Here is an 18,831-nt window from a genome sequence, read left to right on the forward strand (position 1 = left end):
TGGGTTACAACAGGTTATGGTGAATGGGGAATTTTTCCCGATTGGCAGGTGCGAAGAGTGGAGTCCCTTAAAGAAGTGTCCTTGAGCCCATACTTTTTTCACTTTTTATTGATAAACTCAATCAAGTTATCGATGGGATTGTCAGTGAATTCACACATGATGTAAGGCTAACAGGGGTAGTCGAAATTCTAAGCGATAGGGAGATGCTTTGGGCAAACTTAAATATAATTGCAGCATGGGCTAATGGAGCATGTCCTTTTGTGTTGATAAGTGCATGGTCGCCCATTTTGGTTCGTACAACACGTTTCACTTACGAGTTGACTGGTATTACTATCCCAGAAGCAGCTAGTGTCACTTATTTGGGAATTCTCATTGAGGAGTGGATTTGGCTTTCTGAACATTATTCAGCAGTGGTCAAAAAAGCAAATAGAATGCTTGGGTTTCATTCTTGAAAAGGTCTCTTCATGTCAGGGCCGTTGTGTGACTTCTCTGAGCCCCAGGGCAAGCTTTTCCCTATGACCCCTTTTAAAAGGGTAATTATTATGCAAAATAAGTGTAAATTTTGTGGGGCATCCCCATTTGGCTCGGGGCTCAGTTGCCCCAGCCAAGTTACAGGCATGCTTTGCATTCTCCTAAAGTCACTCTTTGTTTTTCCAGAGTTTGGTTCGTCCTGGACTGGAGTATGCCATAGAGTTCTGGAGACCTACATTTCATACCTACAGAGCGACATAGACTTGTTTGATGGGTGTAGAGAAGAGCTATGTGTGTTCTTGTTGGCACGCAAGGCTTGAGCTGTGAAGAGAGACTTGATTTCTTGAGTACATTTACATTGGAAGAATGCAGGTGCCGGGGATATGATCAAGGTGTTTAAATTTTTCAGCAGGGTGGATGGGATGGACCATGAGTTATTAATACAATGTCAATCAACTGCTTTGACAAGGGAACACCGGTATTGTTTGGTAAGGACCACTCCAGGTTGTGGTGTTGCAGGAAGTTTTTCTCTAATAAGGTTGTTAATAAATGGAATAGCTTACCTCCAGGGGTTGTGAATTCTAACACAATTGATATATTTAAAAAGAAGTATAATAAACATATTTGGATAAATCGAAAAGCTATCAATACTTAGAATAAGACAACCATAATCTTCATTATGGGCAGTGCATTATTTAGATATATGCTCTTATATAAGGTTGCTGTATTTTAGTTATATTTTACATCCATATTTTTTATGGGCATCTTTTTTCAGTCCCTTTGTTGGGCAATTTGCCTGTTGCAGCCAAAAATGTTATTTATTGTCAATTATATGGCTACCTTTCATTCATCTTTTTTGATAGCTTAAATTTTTTTTAATCCTATGATTTTTTCTGTTAAAAATAGGTTACTTTGTTTTTAAAAAATATATGCTCATTTGAACAAGAACAAAAAGTTTGAAACAAGATTTATTTTAAATTGAAACTGAAGAATTGAATTTTGTCTTTGATTTTGATTTATTTATGAATTATATTATGAATATCATACTAGCTATGTATTTTGAAACATCTTTTTTTAATTATAGAAACATATAATTGGAAATCTAATTTGAATATGACATTATTGAAATTTAGTTGGAATTTTTTATAGAATTTTAGGTGATTAGATTGATATTCTTTCTAATTCAAATTTTTGTGGCAATTGTGATTAATGGTAAACATGTGCATTGAAAAATTTCTGCAAAATATTTCCTTGATTGTAAATAGACACTTTGCTGAATGTATTCTTGGCCATTGCTGTAGACAATTTGGCAAATGCTCAAGAACTCACAGCTGCTGAAGAAGAGGAAGCTGCAGAAGATGCAGAGGTAACTATCAAGTTTTGAAAAGCATTATTCACTTGGTTTTTGATTCATTATGTAATTCTATTCTATATGTATTACTGTAGTCTCCTATATGAAAATGTTCTATGTAATTTGCTGTTATTCAGTAATTATACATAGCTTGTGAGAGAAACTGTAAATAAATTATTGTTCTTTGAATGTGCTTGTATCTCTGGGTTTTTCAACCTTTTTATCTGGTGGTGCAGTTGAACTTCCACAGCATACTTAATTCAAGATTTTTAAAAAGTGATTTTAATGATTTAATTATTAACAATAATTATTAACTATGAGTTAATTATTACTAATTACTATCACTAATTGTTATTAATTACCATTGTTATTAATTATTATTAGTAGTACAAGTTATAATAATTATTATAAAAAATAATTGAAATTTCTAAAACGAAGCTTCTTCCAAAGATTCCAACCATGATTGGTTTTTATTTTTAGTATTGCTCATTACAGATAAACTTTTTTCTTACAAATGATATGTTAAGAACATAGTTATTGATTTTCGATTTCAATTTTCAATTTCAATTTTCAATTTCAATTTTCAATTTCAATTTTCAATTTCAATTTTCAATTTTCAATTTCAATTTTCAATTTTCAATTTCAATTTTCAATTTCAATTTCATTCACACATTGACAAAACGTACATTACACAAAACAAAGAAAATCCATCCAATCGATGTCTGTCCATTCTGGTGGACACAATTATTGTTGAGTTAATTTTCAAACACAAAAAAGTAAATATATATAATAACAATAATAAACTAATAATAGCTCTAAAAGAAAGCAAGCAAACAAAAAAAAGTGCAAGACAGAATATGAATATATATAATATATATGACATCAATGAATATGACAGATACATGTACATGCATATACACAGACACAAAATATTACATTGATTTACATTAAGATGAATGATTTTTTTATTCATATGAATGAAATAATAAATGAAGCAAATAATTAGTATTAAAATAAATAATGGCAGAACAGATGGTGAGATTTAGAAATTTTTGAGTGACGGGGTAGGATTTTTCTTTTTTTTCAGAGCTCAATTGAAATGAGGAAAAAAACAATGAATATTAAAAATAGCTTTCAATGTCATTTATGGAGAGCAAATATTGTTTGAGACTTTTTTTAATACAAATAATAAAGTGCAGTCAAGAATTTTTTTTACATTTCAAAATGTGCCATCAATCGATTCCAAATTTAAATTTATTTTTTACCAAATTGAATCAAAATTTAGTATCTATTTTCTAATAATTCAATTACCATCCTCTGTCATTTCTCTCACAATTTATTTTTCTGTTACCTCTGTTACTTTTCAGTAACATTTTGATTCCAGTGTTTGCGCACTTAAAACTAATGGTTCCCAAACTCTGCCGTCTTGATGCATAGACCCACCAGGACACACATCAGAGGCCTCGAGTGGTGGGGGCTCATGATAGTGAGAACTGGCCGAAATTTTTGAGATTATGCATCTAAATTAATAGGCAGGCACGTTCAGCCAGTTAAGGCCTCAGAAAAATCACTTCAACTGGAGGCCCATGGCACTCTTAAGATGGCCTTGCCCCAACTAAAAAAGGCCTTTCTAAGAGTAAAATTCAAAGGTTAGCCCCTCAAGCCTTCTTTTTTTTATTTATTCACTAAATTTGCTGATTAATTTCATTTTGTTGGAGTGCCCCAAGGGCTCCACAGCACGCAGGTTGTGAACCACTGCCTTAAAGAAATAGAATTTCTCACTCAATCCAGGGAAAATACTCATATATATGTCGGCTGTAGGTGCATAAAAATACTTTCTCCAAAATGGTATGCTATAGATTGAACATTTGAAAGATGTGTTTAATAAGCACCGCATCAACTTAACACCTCTGTGGTTCAAGCGTTTCTATTGTATTATCCATTTTAACCCTTTCCCCAGCAAATTTAATAGTCGCTTCTAGGTCTTGTTTTTCAATTCAGTCACTTTGGCACAGTGTGTAAAACATTCTTCAGATTTTTTTTCAATTTCATTATTATTATCAAATCATGTTATTCGTATAGTGTCTCAATTTTGGGTTGCTTTGGAAAAGAAATTATTTAATTTTCTCTGAAATATTTTTCATGGTATATATATATATACGTCTTATTTGTATGAGTAAAAATATTCTACACGGTCACACAACAAGTTAGCGTATGGGAAATTTTTACGCAATTACTTACAAAACTGCTATGTACACTGTCCATGCATATTGAACTTGAACACAAGGGTTGCAAAAAGTAAACATGCCATTTAATTTTTTTTTTCTTGATGCTTTTATGTATTAAACAGTGTGTGGTTTCAATGTCATTTCTCACTGATAGAAGTTTGTTTTTTAATATACAGTCAAACCTCATTACAGTGCCCCCCATTATAGTACCAACCCCACTTAGTGTCACAAATTTTCAGTAAAAAAATATATCAACTATTGTTTGGAAATATACAAAGCCTAAGTGTAATTTTCCAAGATTTTCCACTGCATTTCTTTCATCATTTTGCATTTTTATTGGTCAACATAACAACAGTTCAGAGCAAATAAGTTAAATAATATAGATTGGTGTGGTCAGGGTTTTATGCAAAGCACATTGAATACCTGAAGGTATGTAGGGACCCGAACACCAACCTATTGAAAAAAAACTAATTTCTTGCTAAGGGAAAGTGTACAATGAGCATACTGCACCTAAGTGCATTATTTATTCACTCGTCATTATGATTCAAATGGCATAGGTGGTCATGAAAAAATCATCTCCCTTAATTTGGTCAATTCAATCATGTCAAAAACAGTTGTTCTTTCAATATCTAAAAGATGGTAAATTTGTGATTATGAGGCCAGGAATTCATTATAAAAGTTTGATAAAAGATATGAAGGTCTTTTACAAAACTTTCAAGCAAATATAAAAATTGGCTTATTGTTGTTTTTTTTTTAAAGCTTTGTAAAAGATTTTTTATCAAACATTTATAATGTAATCCTGGCCTAAAAGCAATTCCGCCATCATTTCTCTTTGTTGAATTTGATTTTGTACTTATAAAATGAGTTTCTAGTTTTATGCTGAATTAAAATTATTTCAGAGGTAAGAGTAGGGTACTGTTAAGTTCTATATCAGGAAATATAAAGGCCCATAGCCAGAAATGTTGTTTGGGGGAACCAAAGTGATAGAACAATAGATTTGGCCATCTTTTTCCTATTTTTGGTCATTTTCTCACATTTCAGGGGGGCACAGACCCCCAAGTACCCCTCCCCTGCTACGGCCTTAGAAATATCTAATTAATTGTGTACAATTTTATGCATTTTCTCAAATTAAAATTGCACGTGTATAAAATAGGTTATTTTATTTATGGAGTAACACTAATAAGACATTGAGATATAATATATAGTAATAAAGGTGCAAATTTATGTAATGGAGCTTCTGTTGTACTGGCACAATATCGTCAGCCAACGTTTGCTGCACCATGACACTGGGCCTCTGCCAATAGTGAAAATGTATCCAGTAGTTGAACGATGATCACCCACATCACCTCCGAAATTGTTATCACAATAGTCGATCACTTCAGTGTCATAATCCTTGAAGTATCTTATGGTTGTGTCTGCAGATCCACGAAGATATCTCATAATTAAATTCTTTTCACACCAGTCCAGTGTGGTTTCCCAGGATTATACAAAAATACACATACAAGGCCACAACAGGCAAAATGGCCAACGAGGTGGCTGAGAAAGAGATGCCCATAACAAATAAGGATGCCATGGATTTCTAAAATACAGCAACCCAATTAAAAATGCAATTACAAAAACTATAAAGAATATATATATATATACATGATAAAATATTATACAATGCCTATAAAATGTATTTATGGTTGTCTTATTCTAAGTATGGATAACTTCTCGATTTATCCCAACATGTTTATTGTATTTGTTTTCAAATGTATCAATTATGATAGAATTGATATGATATGACCCCTGGGGGTAAGGTATTCCATTTATTAACAACCCTGTTATAAGGGCCGCAAGCATGGGAGGGGGTCAGAAGCTCAGAGCATTGGACCAGAAAGTTTACTCTTTTTCAGTTAAAAATTATGGGGCGGGAGTGTCAAAATGGATACAGACCCCAAGCAATAGAGTAAATTTTTTTTTCTAGTTGCAGCCTTGAGAGTAGCACAAAAGCAGAGAAAATGTTTTTACTCTAGAATTTTTGGATTGAGATTTCACTCAGTTGTGATTAAGTAAGCCCAGATCTGTCTCAAAATCATCACAAGCTCCTCCAGTTGAGACAGTTTTTCTTTGTACCATTAACTACCTATAAACCAACCTACCAATTTGCATACTTAATCTCACCAAAATTTTAACTAGATAAAATTGTCATGAGGCCTCCACAGCAGTTTAGGCTCCCAAGCCATGGCTTCACAGGGCCGGGAAAAATGATTTTCCTGAATCCCCGGAATTGAAAACAGATCTAATTGTCATGACGCCCTTGGGCCATGCATTAAGGTTTATAGTAAAGGAGACAGGGAGGCACCAAAATCACTTGTGTACTTGTAAGCCATCATCTGGGTTAATCCAGCCCTGTTTCTCAATGAGAACAGTACAATGTGGGATATTGAAATAATGTTTACACAAGTCACTGCCTCTTAGTTCTGTGTCCGAAACATTTTTGAAAACATTCTTTGTTTGAGAACTTCAGGATTTTTTTCAAACTGTTCATGTTTTACTATTCTGAAATAGTAATTTTTTTTCTCTAACTTCAAAATATCTAAAACATTAGGAAAAAAAATTTGAGTTAGAAAAGTAATTTCTACATTACATTAGATAGGAAACTCATGGAGAATAAATGAAAATTTCAATTATCCAAAACTTGAATTAATCACATCAAAATTAACCAAGTTCCACGTATCATGTGCATTCTCTGATGAAATGATCTGATTCACCTAATTCTCATCTTTTATTGCCTTTTCATGAAATTTTAGTAATTTTCAAATTACATGGAACAATTTTTTATCATCTTTAACTTATCATTTATGGCAACAGTTATGCCAAAGTCATCTTTTGTTACCCTAGCTCAGTGGTTCTCAAACTTTTTAGGTCACTGTGTGTGAGCACTTTTTAGGAGAAAAGTTCAACATAGAACACTATTGTTCACCTACCTATTATATGACCTAAACCACGTAGAATAAGGAAAGCCTTTAAAAGCAACAGTAAAACTGATCTTCTACCATTACTCACAAAAGTCTGCATCTGGGGGGGTGGGGGGAGGTTGCAATGCTCACTGGATGTTTCTTACTAAGGGTAGCAAATGGGGATAAAAATTCCAATGTACAGTTTTAGCTGAATGTAAATGTCAAGGCTGTAGCTGGGGACGGACGGACTTGAGGGTTTGGTCCCTCGAAATGTGAGAAAATGACGGAAAAAAAGGGGGAAAAATGTCCAAATCTATTGTTTGACCACTTTGGTTCCCCCTCCCCCCGAAATGCAAGTGGTCCCTCCCTGACCGAAATTTCTGGATAGGTAAATGTAAAAATTACCAGCTAAAATGCAGTTTTGATCACCCACCCAAGAAGAAGGTTTGGGGTTCACATCTATCCCCTCTTGAACTGAGATTTTAGTGTTTTTTGCAGTAAAAAATGACCCTTTCCCCAGAAAATCCTATATACACATATTCCTCCTAAAATTTAAAATGTTGGAATCATTGAAATTTTCATACTGCCCCCAATCAACTAGAAGGCAATAGATAAACATTTATAATTTATACTGTTCTTTTTATACCAAAAGAAATTTTCTTTGATGAGGAAGTAATTCATTGAGATATTCATAATCAAATCTTTTGATTTATAGCACTTTTTGCATGGAAATATATCTAAATCTTAAAAGTTAGGGGCCTGTTTATTCTAAAGAAATTCCCACAGGAAATTGAAAAAATATTTTTAAGATTTCATCATCCAAGACAAAGAAATCTTAATTCACGTATATGATCCATAAATGCAAAGAAAAAATTGGAAATGTGGGTCTATAAATATGCAGTCTTCTATCACAGTGACCAGATCTAAAAAAAACGAGAAAAAAAAACTGAAGAAAATGGTTGTCATTTTATTTCAAAATTCTCTGGCAATGCCTGTAATCCCTCGCTAGGAAAAGTGCTATTAACTCAGAATGGATGGTACTGTGAGTATGCTAACCTACTGTGTTCACCAAATTTCTAGAGCAATCATGAAAGTTATGTTTCCGTTCATTGTTTTTGAAATACAGTGATGCCTGACCTGACAGTGCCCTCAGAACTTTGGTAAAATCTATAAAGGCGCATATACACTAGCGTGCCGATCCTGCAACGCATGACTCCCTGCAGCGATTCTAATTCGCTCGTGGGTATACAAACTTCCTTTGTGTTCATTGAAGAAACCGATTCCAGGTGGGTCCAGTGAAAACAGTTCAACAATTATTCACAACACCATACAAATTACTGAACAACCAATTGCAAATGTTTTCATTGAATGATCCACGCTAGTGTATACATGATTTAGGGATTATCATAGTAAGTAGGATTTTCAAATGCAATAATAATGGTTAATGGAATGATTGACATTCTGTTGTCTTTCTGTTGAAGAGCTTCAGAATTCTTTCAGAAAGTGGTTTAAAAAACTGCTGTAAATTGTAGGTAAAATGCATTGACACTAAAATTGTATTAAACAGAAAGAATGTAATTCAGTCGCCTAATTACAAAAAATAATCTATCTAAAAGCTGTTAGTGTCCTATGAATCCAGTCAGTGGGATTATCATCTGCTCGTAAGCAGCAACAGTATCTGCGAGAAACGAAAAAAATCTACAGATTCGGTCTAAAAAAGTCATCATCTCAGTCAGTCAGGTTGCTGCAAACCAGTAATGCCAGATTAATGCACTTATAATGAGTATTTCTAAGAGCTCTAGACCAGAAAACACAATAAATGGACCATTTGTAATTGGGAGAAAATAGTGTGGAATGACTAGTCTTATTTCTAACTATATCATGCTGGTGGGTGGCTGAAAATATGGTAGAGCCTGTATAAAACTATAAACCAGCATACCGGATTGAAATCGTACAAGTTCATCGTGAGTCAATTATGGCATGTGGTGCAAGGCCATCTTAATGCAGCTACTCAACCCAGGAAAACATGCCTCCCGTGAAGTTTCTTCCCCTCTGGTTGGATAAATGAAGTTTAGTTGCATAAATGTAACCTCCAATGTTTATTCCAATACAATTTATCATATTAAAAATAACATTTGTTTTTGGTATATTCAAAAAGAAGATAGCTCCCAGCTTTAACCAGGAATAAATGTGAAGTTTTTAAATACTTGGAAAAAAATTATTTATTTATTTTTTTTTACATCAATGTGGAGCACCAAGAAATCGTGTGGAGCATAGTTTGGGAACCCCAGCACTAGCTTATTAGACTGCATGAATGCCAGAACTTTGCCACTGGACTTATCCCGTTGCTGAGATCTCTTCCAGCCCAGCTTTGTGGCAGAGTCTGGAAAATTTATTTTGTGTCAAAAAAAAAAAAAACAAACAAAAATTTTTACAACATATTTTCCCCGGACAGTTGGGTACTGTCACAATTAAGAAATTTTGGGGTGATTACAGATGAGATGGGGTTGGGAGTTGGAGAAAAGTTTCGCGGTTTCGTTTAGACAGATGAATGTACACATATTAGAATGGAGGTATACTTTAAAAGCAATTGGAGGGGGCCCTTGTAGGTCCCGGTCTAATTAGTGTGCAGAAAATGACCGTGGTGTGACAAAAATGATCAATGATGATTGGAGGGGGCCATGCCATTTCATATATTAACTTACACTTGCCATGTTATATACACAGGATACAAAAAAAAATGAGAATCTTATTGTGAAATATAAAATATCCATCAGAGCGAGTCATCTCACTTAACACTTTACTGGTGAGCAAATGGGTTTGATAACTTGCGGACTATAGAAGGTAGCATCAGTTTTATTGGGTTGAGTTCACTCGCTCTGGTGGATTTGATGAAAATATACAAAATAGAAATATTGAGTGGGGGAATATATACAATCAGGGATCATCCGTGCCATCTTGCTTAGCACCTTATTCGGTGAGTAACATGAATACAACAATATGAGTATGCACGTGTGTTGCGGACATGAAATGCATGAAGAATTTGAATAGAGGAAAGAGAAATACACATATACACACATTTATATACATATATATAACTGCCAGGTCGAGTCGTCTTGCCCTAAACCTGTTTTGGTGATCAATGTGGGATTAATTTAAACGGGGAATTGTCTGGAGAGAGCTTTAGCTGAGAATCAGCTTTGGTCTTGTTGTTTTGGTTGACTCGCTCTGGCTGGTTATATTTGTATTTAAAAAAAAATGAATATATATATATATATATATAAATAAAAACTACATGCAATGGTTATTATGAAACCATTCATGTCCTCCCGCCTAGCACCCCCACTAGATTAGCGGAATGAAGGACACTTGTGGTTATCACATTTACATCATTGTAATGGAAATGTCATAAAAATCTTGTTCGAGTCCCGTTAGTACATGCTATATCTTGTACATGTAATAGTTATGTATTAGTAGTGGCAGTCATGTGGGTTAGCTTATTAGACTGGAAAAATATTGATATTTTTTGATTAATAAAAATTATCTTTATCCAAATTTCAGTGATTACAGCAAATTCAGGATAGCTTATTTAAAAAAACAGGAAGTATGATAAAACAGACATTTTAATCAAAATAGCAAGACATTTAAAAAATGAAATAAAAAAATACAGGAAAGGGTCATTAAATATGCAATATGTATTCAACATACCTACATCAATGAGTTTCACCTTTTTTTGTAATTTTGTATGATGGAATATATCACACACCTTTAGGATGTGCTGATTGATTCATAATTCTCAAACAAATCATTATTTCTATTATTCTGAAGCATAGCATATCATAAAACAAATACTATTCTGATAATCAGTTGAAAAATTAACTTTTTTTGTCTATTTTAGTTGTATGCGCACAAAACCATTGCCATATAATCTCTATTTGAAGATTATATTTCACTGTATTGTTGATTTGTTTTGACATTGTTCTTTTTGTTTCTTGAAAAAGAGTGCACAATGCTGTTTTATTATCATGCCTCAACCCCTCAACGGTCAGAGGTGAGATGTCTCGGCCCATTTCAAATGGAAGATATTCATTCCAGCTCTCCCAGTTTTCTTGACCCATTTTTCTCATCATCGTGAAGCTCCATTACTAATCCTACAAATGAAAGTATTTTTCCCTTCCTGTTCACCTCAGTATTTTTTTCCCCACTTTCATCATCTTTTGTTGTGGAGCTGTGCAAATATTTATTCTTCCTATGTGTTACAATAGATTTTTTTTTCAAGAAATTACTAAAGAGAAATCTACTGCACTCATCTTTTCCCTGTTCTATTTCTAACATATGAACAAGGAAACCAGTTTTTGAGATTTACTACCAATATTTCAAATACAGATTGTCCATTAAATGTTTTCACAGCACATCTTTTTGAATGTTTTCAGAGAGCAAAAGAAGAGAGAGAAAAAGAAATGTATGGCTTACAGCCTCCAGAAGTGAATGTGTGTCCTCCTTCCCCTCAAGTCAATATAGAAGGATCAGAAAACTTGTAAGACTTTCAAGAAACTTTATATAATTACTGTATTTATAAATTTTTATGCCCAAAAGTTTTTGTCAATCATTTTCTGTAATTGCCTCAATCCTTCCTCATACTTTATTGCAATGTTTTTAAGATTTTGAGTAAACTTTTTTAGATTCCTTTACAGTGTAATCTTTTCAAAGATAAATAATTTATTTAGATATCAATACAGAATTGTGGTTTTTTTTTTACCATTCACACCTATTAAAACTATACCTGATGAAAAGAATCATCCCCTTCATTGTATCATTTTGTAAGAAACCCCAACAAATAATACATCTTTCGATATTGCCTCAATCTACATGTTAAGTGTTATTTTATTCATGGATAAATCACAAGAGCCTTTTTGGCTGCTTTGTTTTTGTTTTTTTTGGAAAAACAACATCCAATTTCAATTCACTTCCAGATCAGGTCTCCTCTAAATTTTTTCATTTTCCTTTGTGTATGGCACTTTTTCCACCCACTTAACTTCTGGACGTGCAAATAGTTCAGAATGTACAAGGTGATCAGTGAATTAGCCCTTATTTCAAAATTAAATATCTCTACAACAAAGATAATAGAATTATGCGGTAAACGGTAGGTTTATTAGCAAAACTGTAAGAATGTTGTACAGAAATTTCGAAAATTTAGTTACAAAAACTGTTAACAGATGGCGCTGTAATCGGAATGATACCTATAAATAGCCTTTAAAACGTGCTTCGAAGTCTAAAGCGATCAGTATGACTGTTGGATAGTGAAAAGAGGCTAGCGTGTAGAAATTGAAATAATGTATTCCATTGAACAACGTGTTTTTTTGGTACTGGAATATCACAGATTAGAACACAGTCCTACGGCAATAAGGCGCAGTTTTCAAAACCGATTCAATGTTCCAGTTGGACCCGATGCAAAAACCATTCGCATGCTCTTCGCCAAATTCGAACGGACTGGCAGCGTGGATGATGATCGAAAGGGAAATGTTGGGCCTAGGCAAACTAGAGTCACTAATGAAAATGCAGCCAAAGTTTCTGGAATTGTTCAGCAAAATCCTAGGAAAAGCATCAGAAGAATTGCATCAGAGACTGGTTTGAAGTACACGAGCACGCAAAAAATATTGAGAAATAGCCTATGGATGTTTCCATACAAAATCCAAAGTCATCAGGCCATACCCATGAAAGCTGTTCGACAAAGGGTTGACTTTGCGAATCAGATTCTCACAATGATCGACAACGAAGGATTAGATGTGGGCTGCATCTGGTTCACAGATGAAGCACATTTTCACTTGAATGGATTCGTAAATAAACAAAACTGGAGATTTTGGGGTTCTGAAAATCCTCATTTGTGTGAAGAGAAACCACTGCATTCGCCTAAAGTTACTGCATGGGCTGCGGTATGCGCCAGAGACATTATCGGCCCCTTCTTCGTGCGAGAAACAATTACTACTGAACGTTACGTTACAATTTTGGAACAATTTGTCAGCACACATCTAGCGTTGAAGGATCGACCAGGTATCGCATGGTTCATGCAAGATGGGGCTCGATCACATCAAACAGATAAAGTTTTTCACTTTCTTCATGAATACTTTAGGAATAGAGTAATTGCGTTAGATTATCCGAAATTTTCTGACACAGGAATAGATTGGCCTCCATATTCTCCCGATCTGACTCCTTGTGACTTCTTTCTGTGGGGCGCATTGAAAGACACTGTCTATCAAAACAATCCCGCTACTCTGGATGAGCTTGAATCGTTGATTGGTGTTGCATGTGATTCCATTTCCGTTGAGACATTGCAAGACGTGATGTCAAATTTCATTGTTCGTTTATGCCACCTCATTGTTACGAACGGTGAACATTTTGAAAAAATTGTGTTCTGATTGCAAAGACTGCTTAACTTTATTATTTTTTTTGTTTTAGACTCCTTTCAGAGAAAGATTTTTCAGCGCAGAGCGCCATCTGTTAACAGTTTTTGTAACTAAATTTTCGAAATTTCTGTACAACATTCTCACAGTTTTGCTAATAAACGTACCGTTTACCGCATAATTCTATTGATCTTTGTTGTAGAGATATTTAATTTTGAAATAAGGGCATATTCGCTGATCACCCTGTATATGTATAGCAACAGTGTTAGATGAAAATGTTTTTATTTTCTTTTTCTTCATGATGATTCAAAGCAAATAACAAAAACTAGGTTTTATAAGACCTTAATGGTTGTACTGAATTTCAAGGAATACAATTTGATGTCGTTTCTTTATTTTGTCATGTGAATAACTTGCAAAAAATTAGTTTTTCAACAATTTTTCAACATTGCATATTCAAAAACAGATTTTTTTCTTTTAATTTATTACAATTATTAGTTTTTAATAACAAGTAAAATAATTGAATTAAAATAAATCTTTTTATAGAGTGAAATAACTTTTCCCTCAGCCCAATACATCAAGGAAATAGACATTTTTTTTAATACATTATATATGACCTTGCCAAAGGAAGGCAGAGTCATGTCTTCAGTGGTGTATATGGTAATGTGCTTTCCCAGTTTGCAAGAGCACCTGGGTTCGAGTCCTGGTTCAGACCAGATGACTTTTCGTTCTGAGTTCACCTCACATAATATCTAGAAAAATGTCTATTTCATTGAACCTTTTTATAGTTTTTCTGATAAAATTACAATTTTATCTGTCGTGACAAAATATGTCATCAATATCCAGTAATGCAACATATGGCTTTTTTCCTAACAGTGCAAAGGACAAAACAGGAGCTTTATCAACTGGAAATAAAATTGAGCCTGACAAGGCAATTGGGGCAACTATTGATTTGTCTGAAGATGGTTTGTGTTTAAAATTTTACTACAAACCTTTCCATTTATTCATATTTTTATTCTTAACAAATCATCATGTATAGGGGTAACTTGACTTATGAGATCAATTTATTTGTTCCCAAAAGTTGGTCATACCTCAAAGAACTTGTATTTCAAATTTTCCAGTAAAAAAATCATGGAGATCCATTAACCCTAGAATACTAACTAAAAAAAAGGTGATAAAAACTGGCTAGACCTCTAGATCTCGGAGACGTAGAGTTAGTATTCTAGGGTTAAATTCTTCAAACTTCAAAAATATTAATGCTGATAGATTTTATCATTACATTTATACTTTTAATTTATTATAATTTTCTTCTTATTCTACTTTTCACAATGTCGTATATAAAGTGTTAAATATGTTTGCAGAAGAAGAAAAGCAAAGAGAGTCTGAGGTAAAAGATGATGATATCACTGGCCCTAGACCAATGCTGCCGTATTCATCCATGTTCATCTGTTCTCCAACAAATCCGTATGTCTCCTCAAATTTTCATGCAGCTAATCAGCTTTGTTTCATTTCAAAATTAAGTTTTCATAGTTGTATAATTTTTATTTTATTAATCAAGTAACTAAATCTGTATTTTCTTTTTTATATTTGCGTATCAAATTTTTTAATAGTTTTTCTTTCTAGTAAAGTGAAGTGAGAATTAAAAACAAAAAATGTGTCCACACCCTTCCCTCATATGTCTTGTTTCGTTATCAGTTCCTTCAAACTTTCAAATTTGCATTGACTTATTCAATAATTGGTATATAGTGCAAGTCACAATTATGAAAGTCTACTTTTATTTTTTAAGGTGAAGCATGATAGCATACAAATGAAAGCAATATTGATAGATTTGTATGTCTACTGAAAGTATGTACATATCAGGGATTACCAAGTCACCATGACTACTAAAAAATTATTATTGGCACATTTGTTTTATCAAGTTGAGGGTCCCAAGTTGAGTCTGAGGGTAACATAACAATTTCCAAATTTTTATCTATGATGTGGAAACAGTTAACCAAGTCCTGGAAAAGTTGAAAAAAATGCTTAGCAACTTGGCTAGTGCCTAAATTATTTTTCGTTCAAATCATTTGTCTTTAGCACTATCTTTGCAACCCTATAACTTTAGAAGTATGCTTACAATCACAAAAAGTTTTCAAATGACTTGTAATTCCTTAAAATATTATAACTTTTTCAAGGAGTTGCATTAAAATAAATAACTTTTTATATATATCCATGTCTAAAATATTTAATTAGCAAAATGTGGAACCTGCTCCAGAAAATAAATTTTAAAAAATTGTGTATTTTTTTAATGCAATAATAATCAAGATATTTAATATGTAAAATTATTGTATTTTGGCAACTTATCACTATGTTAGAAGTTGTTTTGCGATTGGAAGTATATTGGCTGGAAAACTCTAATTTTAGGGACTGCAGAAATGGAATGAACTCAACTTATTATTTTTCATTTTAAAGATAATTTTATAAGGTATTTAACCCTCTAATGGCCATATTCACCTCTCAGCATGTTCAAACGTGGATCAGTTGAAATCTTTTTCAGTTTCAGAACAAAATTTGTATTAATCAAACAGAATCAAGTGAAACTTGGTTCAGTCACCAAGTATTTAGACTTGATGTTGTTTGAGTGAAAGACGAAGTAGAAACCTAGACTGAAGAATTCTTGTGTTTACATTTCAGCAATTTCCATTTTTGCTGTAAGCAAAATACTAATAATAATATGGTTACCTTATATACGCTCCCTCCCCTTTTTCATAGAAATTCCACATCATTTCAGTCGCATCCCTCATCCAAAGAAATTGGGGGAGAAAATGACAATTTTTTTGTGGTGTGGTTTTCATTTGAATTTGGTGAGAGAATTTTAATTAAAAAGGTAAATTTTGATGGTTATTGCTTATTTTTTTAACTTAATAAGATAAGAAACAATAACTGAAAAGAAGAGGTTACACAATGAAAAAATTACAAGGTCATATTTTTATGTTTTTAGGTCATAAATGCTTGTATATTTTCAAGAGTTTTAGTTCATAAATGCTTGTATATTTTCAAGAGTTTTAGTTCATAAATGCTTGTATATTTTCAAGAGTTTTAGTTCATAAATGCTTGTATATTTTCAAGAGTTTTAGTTCATAAATGCTTGTATATTTTCAAGAGTTTTAGTTCATAAATGCTTGTATATTTTCAAGAGTTTTAGTTCATGAAGTCACTCGTAAAATAGGAAATTCACTCACAGAATGGAAACAACAATCAACCAGGCCAAAAAATGACAATTTAATTAACGTCACATAATTTTAGCATAACATTTTTTAACATAACGTAGATCATGCATCACAAAAATAAATTCATAAAATAAACACTTATGCAAGAAATGTCCAATATATTGTCCATCATGTTCTGCTACGAATTGGAAGTACAAAACTGCATGTTCCACAACAGATTGGAGTGTGTCAGGTGATGTTGTAGATGTGTTACATAATACTTGCTTTTAAGTCATCCAACTTTGCAATTAGACTGCTGTGCACTATTTTCTTGAGGTACTCATCCAGAGGTGATTGATAGGGGCAATCAAATCCCGTGAAGAGTCAAATGATATGTAAAAAATTGGTCTGGCCCATAAAATGTGAGATGATCTGACGAATCCATTCTTTCTATGAGTCTCCCCTCCAGACAGACACATCGTCCTGAATCTGGGCTTGCCTCAGACATTTGAAATTTGTGTTATATTCAACCAGATAATGAAAGGATTCAATCAAATAATGCAAAAATTTAATCAGATAATGAATTTTTTCTTTTTGTCAGTCATTATTATACAAAACTATATATTATGTAAAGTATTTATGGTGATAGAATTGTTTAAATTTTTTCCAGCATCCGTTGTGCCTGTCATTATACGGTTAATCTGCGATATTTCGACCTTTTCATCATGATTATCATCACATTAAGTAGCATAGCATTGGCTGCAGAAGATCCTGTGAATGAAGACTCTGAACGCAACAAAGTTCTGAATTATTTTGATTATGCTTTCACTGGTGTGTTCACAGTAGAGATGGTGCTGAAGGTGGGTTAAAAAATATTTTTCACCTATAAGCAAAAGATTAATAAAGATGACAATTAAAGATTTTTAATCACACATTACAATTACACCCTGACATACATCACCACACATTTATGTTGTCTTGTTCTAAAAATATTCTTTTTAAATTAAATGCACTTTATGTAAAGGTTGACAGTAAACTCATGAAATTTGACATCACATTCTTAAAATGGAAATGTTTACCCGCCAGACTAACATAAAAAAGATGAAACATAATAAAGAACAAAGAAAATATACATATTTAACTTAACTCCTTTCTGGGTTGTTGGAACCGAAATGAGAGATCATGCACTTGTCAATGCTAAAGGTCATGCTGCAATCATATTAAAGTTTGTCTGAAGGCTCTGCCTTTCATTTTGATTACCGACTTTCATTAGCTTCAAGCCATCTGCGAATTTGCTCACAATCCCATTGATACCCATATTGAGTTTATCAATAAAAATGAAAAAAGAATGGGACCAAGGGCACTCCCCTTGATGGACTCCACTTTAAACGCCTGTCCAATAAGAAAATTCCCTGTTCACCATAACACGCTGTGACCTATCTCACAACCTTGATTCTATCCAGTTCAACAAGTTGCCCCCAATCCTAATCTCATGTAAATGCTTCAAGAGTTTACCATGTTGGTCCCAATCAAATGTCTTCTGGAAATAAAGATAAACAATATCAACATTTAGCCTTTTTCGGAAGCCTTAGTCACGTGATCATAGAAGCAAAAGAGATTGGTTGCATGACTTCTCCTTCCTGAACCCATGCTGGTTTTCAAACAAAAAGTTATTTTCGTCTATCCACTTCACCAATTGCCTCTTGATAATAATTTCCAAAATTTTTGAGAGAGAGCTCATCAAATTCATTGGACAATAATTTTTTCATGGTTTCTCTACTACCCTTTTTAAATATTGGAACAACATTAGCAACTTTATAATCCTCTGGGACAATACTCTCAGCAACACTATTTCTGTAAATCTGCGCAACTGGCCTCAGCAGCTCATTAGTGCATTCCCTTAGAACCCTTGGAAAAATATCATCTGGTCCTGACAGGCAGGGCCATCTTAAGAGCATCATGGGGGCCCCCGGGCGAAGTGGTTTTTCTGAGGCCCTACCCGGTAAATTCTAGAAAATTTCAACCGAATCTCATTTTTGTGAGGCTCCTCTTCTCTTGCGGCCCCCGGGCCGTGCCCGTGTGGGCCCATGCGTTAAGACGGCACTGCTGACAGGGTTGTCCCCGGATAGATACCTGTCCCTGCCCCCCAGGGCTGGGTTTTTTTAGCCTTAAGAACCCAGGTTTTTTTGGGAAAATTGTTTGTTTTCGAAGAAAATGTGTTGCTTTCAGGTTAATTTTATTTTGAGGTTGGTT

At 33.6% G+C, this 18,831-nt stretch overlaps 1 protein-coding gene across 1 annotated transcript in view; it reads left to right on the plus strand.

Annotated features, from left to right (window-relative positions):
- The window catches only part of LOC149065463 (voltage-dependent calcium channel type A subunit alpha-1-like), a 426,448-nt gene that overhangs the window by 159,301 nt on the left and 248,316 nt on the right, over positions 1-18,831 (plus strand). Inside the window, exons 18-22 of the mRNA XM_089253992.1 lie at positions 1,737-1,837; positions 11,426-11,529; positions 14,267-14,355; positions 14,752-14,854; positions 17,249-17,438. Coding sequence (XP_089110118.1) covers positions 1,737-1,837; positions 11,426-11,529; positions 14,267-14,355; positions 14,752-14,854; positions 17,249-17,438 — 587 coding nt within the window. The remainder of the gene's footprint in view (positions 1-1,736; positions 1,838-11,425; positions 11,530-14,266; positions 14,356-14,751; positions 14,855-17,248; positions 17,439-18,831) is intronic.

The sequence above is a fragment of the Pholcus phalangioides genome, unplaced genomic scaffold, assembly GCF_987345545.1.
Source record: "Pholcus phalangioides strain wild (caught in Gottingen) unplaced genomic scaffold, Ppha-v1.0 ptg000039l_1, whole genome shotgun sequence".
NCBI classification, from domain to species: Eukaryota; Metazoa; Arthropoda; class Arachnida; order Araneae; family Pholcidae; genus Pholcus; species Pholcus phalangioides.